The sequence below is a fragment of the Helianthus annuus genome, chromosome 16, assembly GCF_002127325.2.
Source record: "Helianthus annuus cultivar XRQ/B chromosome 16, HanXRQr2.0-SUNRISE, whole genome shotgun sequence".
Lineage (NCBI taxonomy): Eukaryota > Viridiplantae > Streptophyta > Magnoliopsida > Asterales > Asteraceae > Helianthus > Helianthus annuus.
This window is the reverse complement of record NC_035448.2, coordinates 26,360,488-26,369,474: the sequence shown is the minus strand read 5'-3', so window position 1 is coordinate 26,369,474 and position 8,987 is coordinate 26,360,488. Positions and strand designations below refer to the sequence as shown.

The 8,987-nt window shown below is 40.7% G+C and overlaps 1 protein-coding gene across 1 annotated transcript; it reads left to right on the top strand.

The window, feature by feature from the left end:
• Positions 1-471: 471 nt before the first annotated feature.
• On the top strand, positions 472-1,770 carry LOC110919140. Its single transcript, XM_022163420.1, has 2 exons — positions 472-1,014; positions 1,225-1,770. The coding sequence occupies exons 1-2, from the start codon at positions 472-474 to the stop codon at positions 1,768-1,770; spliced, it is 1,089 nt and encodes a 362-aa protein (XP_022019112.1).
• The last annotated feature ends 7,217 nt before the right edge of the window (positions 1,771-8,987 follow it).

The following is an 8,987-nucleotide window of genomic DNA, read 5'->3' as shown; positions in this document are numbered from 1 at the left end:
ATATCATCTTTGCCTCCACCGAAAAATGTGAAAGGGGTAAGGTCATTTTTAGGACACGCGGGATTTTATAGACGTTTCATTAAAGGTTTTAGTGTCATCAATAAACCTTTATGTAATTTGTTGTTAAAGGATGTTCCATTTGATTTTACTAATGAGTGTTTGCAAGCATTTAATGTTTTAAAGGAACACTTGGTGAAAGCTCCAATCTTGCAACCACCGGATTGGTCGAAGCCATTTGAAATCATGTGTGACGCAAGCGACACTACAATTGGTGCAGTTTTGGGTCAAAGAATTGATAAAAATCCGGTGGTGATTTACTATGCAAGCAAGACGTTGTCTGAAGCGTAACTGAATTACACCACAACCGAAAAGGAGTTATTAGCGGTGGTGTATGCTTTGAATAAGTTCCGTTCTTACATTTGGGGGAGCAAAGTGGTTGTGTACTCGGATCATAGTGCGGCCCGGTATTTGATGGAGAAAAAAGATGCGAAGCCCCGTTTGATCCGTTGGGTGTTGTTGCTACAAGAATTCGATTTAAAAATTCGAGATAAAAAAGGAAGTGAAAACGTAGTGGCGGATCACTTGTCTCGAATTCCGGTGGAAGGGATTGATGATTTGAGCGAGATAAATGAAAGGTTTCCCGATGAGCAACTACTAGCCATGTCCACTTTTGTTGCACCATGGAATTGCCACTATGTGAATTACTTAGCCACGGGTGCCATCCCAAATCATTGGACCAAGAAAAGAAGACAACAATTTATGGTCAAAGTGAAGCAATACATTTGGGATGAGCCGGACCTTTTCAAGATCGGGCCCGATCAAGTCATTCGGAGGTGTGTGCCCGAAACAGAGATGTTGGAGATCTTGACTCATGCCTACTCATCCGCCTGTGGAGGTCATTTTAGCGGCATAAAACGGGTTACCGGATTCTTTCGTGTGGGTTTTATTGGCCCACAATTTTCAAGGATGCATGAGAGTTTGCAAGGAATTGTGTCAATTGTCAAAGGATGGGAAGTATTTCAAAGAGGGACGAGATGCCATTGCAACCGATTTTGGTTGTTGAAATATTTGATGTATGGGGCATTGACTTTATGGGTCCCTTTCCGAATTCCAATGGGTTTTTTGTACATTCTAGTGGCGGTGGATTATGTCTCGAAGTGGATTGAAGCTATTGCAACAAGAACAAATGATCATTAGGTTATTTGTAAATTTTTTCAATTCAAGATCTTTTCCCGTTTTGGTATTCCGAGAGTTATCATTAGTGATGGTGGGTCGCATTTCAAGAATTTCAATTTCAGAAAACTGTTGAAGCGGTACAACGTGAACCACCGGATTGCTACACCATACCATCCGCAAACGAGTGGACAAGTCGAAGTGTTCAACCATCAGATTAAAGAAATTCTTATGAAAACGGTTCGAATGGATAGGAAGGATTGGTCAAGTAAACTTGATGATGCGTTGTGGGCATACCGGACGGCCGACAAAACTCCAATTGGTACAACACCTTACCGGATGGTGTATGGAAAGGGTTGTCACTTAACAATGGAGTTAGCTCATCGGGCACATTGGGAAATCAAGACGGTGAATGCGGATTATTATGAAGCGGGGAAGATGCGGAAGTTGCAACTAAGTGAGATAGAAGAAATTCGAGACGAAGCTTACGAGTGTGCATTGGCATACAAGGATAAGCTTAAAAAGGTCCATGATGCAAAGCTTAGAAAGAAGACCTTGAAGTGGGTCAAAAGGTATGGTTGTACAACTCGCGATTAAAGTTGTTGGCGGGCAAATTAAAAAGCAAATGGATGGGCCCATATGTCATTCGACAAGTCGGTAGATTTGGTGTGGATATTCAAGATGAGCAAACAAATAAGCAACAAACGGTGAATGGACATCGGTTAAAGCCATACTTGGAAGGAAACGACATCAACAACTTGGAGCTTGACAAAGTGGGCTACATTCTACGCCCGGTAAACGAAGAACAACCATAAGAGGCCCAGGTTTGGTAGTGTACATAGTTAGTATTTTTTTTGTTTAGGTTGCACATTTACCGTATTCACTTGAAGCTCGTGTAGGAAACAAGTGTGGGGATGTTCGGGTTACGAATAGTTCTAGCATAGCGTTGAGGACAACACAGGATTTTTCAAGGGGGTAGGGTAATTTTCCATGTTTTTGAAAAATTATAAAAACATAAAAAATTATTATAAAACTACAAAAAAAAAAACATTGAAAAAGAATTTTTTTGGCGAAGTGTTGATGCCCAGAACCTACCGTAATTTACGGTAGGCCTGGGAAATGAAAGGATTTACGGCAGGAAGCTACTGCCTTACGGTGGACTTTTGGTGCCAGGTGCCACCGTAAATTACGGTGGCTACCGTAATTTACGGTAGCCCTGGCGAAGCAAAGGGTTGCGGCAGTTACAGCTTTATAATAAAAATAAAAATAATAATCAAATCACGTGACTTCTCCCCAACCACACGAATTCTGCCCTTCTCTCCTCCACATATCCTCATCTATCACTTTCTTCAACCCCACAAAATCTCTAAGAAACCCCACAACCTTCAACCTTCAACCTTCAAATCTTCATATCTTCTTCAATTCTTGGCCAAACCAAGTGAATTTTGGGTCTATCTTGACTGAAATTTCACGAACTTGCTGATTTTGAGGAGAGATTTGCAAGAAAAACCTGTTTTCTTGGCCGATTGACAAACCCTAGGTGCCGAAATCTTTGGGGGGTTTTTGGAGTTTTTGATTTTCTTGTGTTCTTGCATCTTAAATCTAAGGTATGTGATGTTTTTACTTTATTTTTGATGATGCATTGTGAAGATTGAAGGTTATTGTTGCTACTTGTTCACACACACTTGCTTGTTCTTATTTTGGTCATGAAATTTGTTACTTGGAAGATTGTTATGGTTGTAGATGTAGGATTGATGTTAAAGTTGTGAACTTTTGGGAATCTCTACATTGTAGAGCCACCATGCCCAAATTTTGTGAAAATAACATATGAAATTTTGTACTCTCTAGCATCTATAACCATAGTAACAAGCAAGTGTGGGATTTTTGGAGAAAAGGGGACTGATTTTTTGTGTCTTTGTTTGGTTGTTTTTGTTTGCAATGTGTGTAGGAAATGGTGAAACTAAAGAAAGAGCGGGAGCTAGTCTTCAAAAGGCAAAGGCAAACAACCAGAACAACAACTGAGGAAGCGAAGATATTTGGGTAGAGATGATGACAGTGATGATAGCGATGAGGAGGAGGTGATGGAGTTGGACCCGGCTGACAAGCCAAAGTGGGAAGCGGGTCCGTTAGACGACCAACCGGAAGAATGGCAGCCTACACTATTCAATGATCAAATGAACCGTTTAAAAGACAAAGCTGCTGCATTTATTTGTGAAAGGGAGGCCACTCTAACATGCAACACCTATGAGAAGCCGTTTCAGATGAAGTTAACGGGTAATGTGAATGGGATAGATGTGGAAGTGTCGTTTGATACATTGCGGAAATTGGCGAAGTATGACAGTTTGCCTGCTCGTGATTATACAATCCCGAGTCTTGATGATTTGCTTGTCAAACCGGAGGCCCACCCGAGGTGGAATGACATGTTGGCAGCCTTGTTCTTATCGGGTACTTTTAGTGGCACGTTGTATAGGAAGAATCTGAAGATTGAGGAAAAATTATTGCTCATTATTTGTATTTTAAACGTGATACCAAGAAGAGGTGATAAACAAGAGGTGGGGTTCCTGGAGATACCCATTCTTTACTCGTTGCTCCATGGGTCTCCCCGGTTCCCGTTTCAGTATTTAGTAATGAATCATGTTTGGATATGCCGAAATAAAGTGGGAAGAAGCACCATTCCGTATTGTCGGATTATTACGGGGTTGTTGAAATTGTTTAAGGCGATCACACTAGAAGACAAGGGGCAGCGAAAAGGCACATGCTGTTTGATGTTAGGAGAATGGGAGTTGGATGGTCTTATGATGAGTCGGAGCGCTATCATAAGTTGAAGTCAGAAGGTCAGAGGTGGAGAGCTTTAAAGGTTGTTGCAAGGGCATTATTACCGGGCGAGCCGGACGAGCCCGAAAGTGAAGATGAGACCCCGAGTGGGGATGAAGATTACGCGGATGAACCACATGGTGAGCACATGGATGTGGGCCGGGGGGCCCAAGTCGGGGACATGGTGGTGGTTTCTTTGACTATATGGAGCGCTCTACGAGCCAAACTAGGCATATGATGGAACTATGCAAGAAATCATTGAAAACCAACGTCCACCGGCATCGGTTTTTGACACATGGTCAGGGTCCGAGCGTACCTTCTTTGATCACCAAACATGGATGGTGGCTAGTATGGAGCGGGCATTGAAACACAACTTTGATCGAAAGGAGTCATGGAACCGCACACATGCTTATTCCCATGAGCAAGAGATGAACAACAGGTACAATGATGATCAAGCCCAGCGGATGCATGCGGATTGGCATGCGGGGCGGCCGGTGGTTGTGGATCCACCTCTGGTGGATTATGCGTCTCTACCACCTTATGATGGTAGTGTTTCGTATCCGACACCGCAGCTTCATCATTTGCAATGGGTGGACCCCCGTCAAGACCAACAACATGGAGCTTCACAACAAGGCGGGAGTGGAAGTGGTAGTGGCTCGTTTGCTTTCGGAGAATGGAATGATATGATGTCTTCCATTTTCGGGCCTCCTCAGCCGCGTTACTACTAGTCAGGTCGTGCTCTCTCTTGTATATGTTTGTGAATATGTGTTTGTTATGTTCATGGTCGGGTGGATGGGTGGTGTTTTAGTTTTTTATGTTATGACTTGGGTTGTGCGAGTTGGTGGTGTTATGTTTTTTAAGAAAAAATATAAAAAATATAAAATGAAAAAGACCAAAAAGAAATTTGGGGTTTGAGATTTTAAGCTTGTGTTTATGTTGAATGGTTTTAGCAATCAATTCCTCCCAAACCCATACATAGGGGTCAATGTATCCCAAGTGTGGGGATGGGGGGAAATTTTGAGGTTTTAAAATTTTTTTAAATCAAGCGAAACAGTGTGAGAATTTGAACACCTTGGACTACACCCGAGTGACACACCGGCAACCCTTAATACCTTTTGTCTTGGTGAGAGTTGAAGCCACACTTGTATATAAATAATGCTTGTCTTTGATGAGAGTGGCAACGGGTGGGGGTGCATTAGAACTTGTGCTTGAATACGGTTCGAGGCCTTAGTTGAACATGAATGTAGAAAGGATAAGGGCATTTAGGTAGCCTCGTCATAGTGTGTGGGAGTGTGGGATTTGGGGGGTTGGACCTCATAAATTATATATATGAGCTTGGTAGTGAGAGGGGCGGGGGTTTGGACATTTAGTTGCCCATTTTGTGCCTAAAGCCAATCATTTGTTACCCCTTACCTAGTTTCCCAAAAATTTACCCGACTTGACCCGGTCTTATAGTGTTAGTAGTTGTTAGAGTTGTGTCTAGATATGTTATCTTGAATGTTTCTCTATGTTAAAAAAAAAGGAAAAGAAAAAAAAAGTGAAAAAGCAATGAAAAAGAAAGTGATGTGTGAGTTGTCTTGTATATACAAGTTTATGTCGTGTTTATTATTTGTTTCATTGTGTAATAAAAGACCGGTTAAAGTCCTTCGCTACAACATATATATTCCATTTCCTACCCGTACACCTAGCCACGTTACAACCTTAAAGTCCCTTTGATTTGCATTCATGTTTGGCACTTGTTAGGAGGAGGACCGATTAAGGTACAAGCATATAGTTGTGCAATAACCCGTTTGCCTTTTGTGTGTCTAGCTTATTTTGCTAGTGCTTACTTGTTGCCGAGAGGAGAGATACAGCAAGGGGTGTGTTGTTTGGGTGTTAGGAAAGCGTTAGTAAAAAGATGACATGTTTATGCTTGATTTATGTTGATCGCTTGCACATTTGAAAATGGTTTTGATGGGTTGCTTGGGACAAGCAACGGTTAAGTGTGGGGATGTGACGGGTGGTCCATAGGACAACCCATAATGGTGTTAAAAGACGTGTTAATCCCTCATTTAATCATGTAATTGTCTTGAATTAGATGACTACAGTTGCTTATGCTTCAGGTGCGTTTGGAGCTTAAAATGTTGGAAAACGCTGTTTCGGATGGAATGGAGTGGATTGGGTCACACGAGGATGGAAAGAAGAAACAAAACAGGAAACCCAGGGGCCCACCGTAAATTACGATGGCTACCGTAATTTAAGGTAGCCCCTGAAATCCCTCGGTTCCACCGTAAGATAGTAGAGCAGCAGCGTTACAATATCCAGTCTACCGTAATTTACGGTAGGTACTGTAAATTACGGTAGAGTCAGCGAGGAAAACGTAACTGCCCCATATTAAACCGTTTTCAAGTGTATTTTGATGTCATTCATGATTGAGACGTTTCTCGGGTGTTCTTGGGCGAAAATTAGCTTTGGCAAGTGATTGGGAACATTTCTAAACAAATCGGTTTGTATTTTGATGCTTATGAACATTGATTTTGTTGAAAAGATGATTCACCAAGCCATGTCCGGCTAAACTTTCGGTGATCATCTTAGGTGAAGGTTTCTATTATGACTTTTGTGTGTTTTCTATTATTTCTAGGATGATAACTTGGTGTGTTTGCTATGCTTATCATGGTGTATGAATGTTTGATTGTAGCTTGTTAATTGATGTTTTAATTCTAGTCTAAATCGTACGTTCTTGGTGTCCTTGACAATTGAGATATCACGGGAAGGTTTAGGGTTGGATATTGATTAATTGATCATCGGGTAACAACCTCGCATTTATATAATCCGAGTACTTTGTTCCCTTTTATCACAACAAATGTTTATGCATGAGTCATATCTATGTAACTCTTTCTAGTTGGAATTTTGCACAATTGTTAAAAGAAACCGGAGCCTAAGATGGCCATTCTCTCATAATCTGATTAACAATCCAATTTTGATTTGCAATTAGTTAATAATTTAGTTCTTAAATCAAACAACCCAAACTCTTGAATTTTAATTTCTGAATACTAGATTAGTTGTAGTTAATTTACAAGGCTATAGAATCAACACATTTTCCACAAACTCCCTGTGTTCGATACCCACTTACGCTATCTATTTAGTAGTACTTGGATTAATTTTTTTTTTGTGACCACGACAGCATGTCAGAAGTCCATTGAAATTTGTTCCCATTTCCATGCGGGAATTTCAGGTTGTTGCAGCAACCCTGAAGGCTTTTGGTATTCCGCCTTAACCCTGGTACCTGTAAGGAATTTTCCGACATAAGTAGCAATATCACCTTTAAGATTAGGCCACCCATAAAATCCTTTTAAGTCTTGGTACATTTTATCTGATCCCAGATGTATAGAGCACCTTGACTTATGAGCCTCATCCAAAATAATAGTCCGTAGATCGCCAAAGAATGGAATCCAAATTCATCACATAAAGTACAGTGTTCCATCCTCCTTTGGCACCAATTGTGCCTCCATTCCTCGTAATGATTCGGCTTGAATATTTTCTGGTTTAAGCGCTTCCTGCTGAGCATCGTGAATCCGAGAAGTGAGGTTGGTTTGTATGGTTATCTCTAAGGCTCACACCCTTAGATGTTTTGCACGTTCTTCACGGCTCAAGGCGTCCGCCACAACGTTCGCCTTGCCCTGATGATACCTTATCTCACAGTCATAATCGTTCAATAAATCGACCCATAGTCGTTGCCGCATATTTAAGTCTTTTTGATCAAATATGTGCTGCAAACTATTGTGATCTGTAAAGATTGTACAATGAGTACCATATAACTAATGACGCCAGATCTTTAACGCGTATACTACCACACCTAACTCAAAATCATGCGTGGTATAAAATTTTTTTTCTTCATGCACCTTCAATTGTCGAGACGCGTATGCGATGACTTTATCTTGTTGCATCAACACACAACCATGACCTTGATGCGATGCATCACAATAGATGTAGGATCGTTTTGTGACCTATATGAGTCATTTAGAGTGAAATTTAAGTCATTTGAGAGGCGGAAACACTCAAATAACTGAGAATCGCTGATAGAAAGGTGTAAAAACAGATATTTCTACTTAAAACAGGTTTTTCATTGATTTTAAACGTCAATACACAGAGAGAAACTGGCAGCACTTCGTTACACGTTCTCTGATTTTGTACCAAATGAAAAACCAAACAGCCCTATATATAGGCAACAGATTTCGCACGAAATGGCAACATGCTATTTTGTACGAAATGCCCAAACTCCCATTTCGTGCGAAATGACTACAAATACAAATAACTTTATGCTTTTGACACTTTTAACCCTATTACAAGTTACCGATATGACCTAGACTGTTGATGTAGGCGATAGACATCGTGCACTAACAAACTCCCCCTTGGATATTGCCGGAGTCTTCAGTCAGGTCTTCAGCACAAACTTCACACCGACTTGAATTTTTCTTCCCTCTGCTTTGGCTTTCTCTTCAATGCACTCTTTAGCTTCTCATTATCTTTAGTCGCTTTCATTTTTTCTTCAGCTTGCATTCTCATCCATTTACCTCTATTTGCTTCAAGTTTCTTCTTTTCTTTCTCAGCTTTCAAAGCTTCCTATTTCTCTATCTCTCTCCACTTTGTTGACCATGCATTCTCAGAGTTAATTCCTTTCTGAAAGCAGATAGTTACAACCTTCTGAAACTGCATTGCCTGCTCTTTGTCTTCAGCTTTGAATCCAATCTTGTTAACAAACAAACATTCTATGTCTTTTGCTGAGCAATTTACCAACCACAATGGATCATACACATAGATGTATCTAACTTCATTTTCAACTCTGTAGGTGATCACAGCTTCAGTTGACAAACAACTGTAGACCCAATACACAAACCCTTTATGAAAATCTTGTTCCATTTTCAGCACTGGAATGTTCTTTATCACTCTAGGCTTTTTTATATGCAAGATCGTCTCTTCAATGCCAGTCACTAGATCTATCCTCTTCACTTTGTTCGGAT

What these genes read in the sequence shown, in the direction of transcription:
- LOC110919140 (XM_022163420.1), top strand. Translation starts at nt 472, where the DNA reads ATGGAGAAAAAAGATGCGAAGCCCCGTTTGATCCGTTGGGTGTTGTTG. An exon ending in CAATTGTCAAAGGATGGGAA is followed by an intron (nt 1,015 to 1,224) that starts GTATTTCAAAGA and finishes TTTCAATTCAAG; the next exon opens with ATCTTTTCCCGTTTTGGTAT.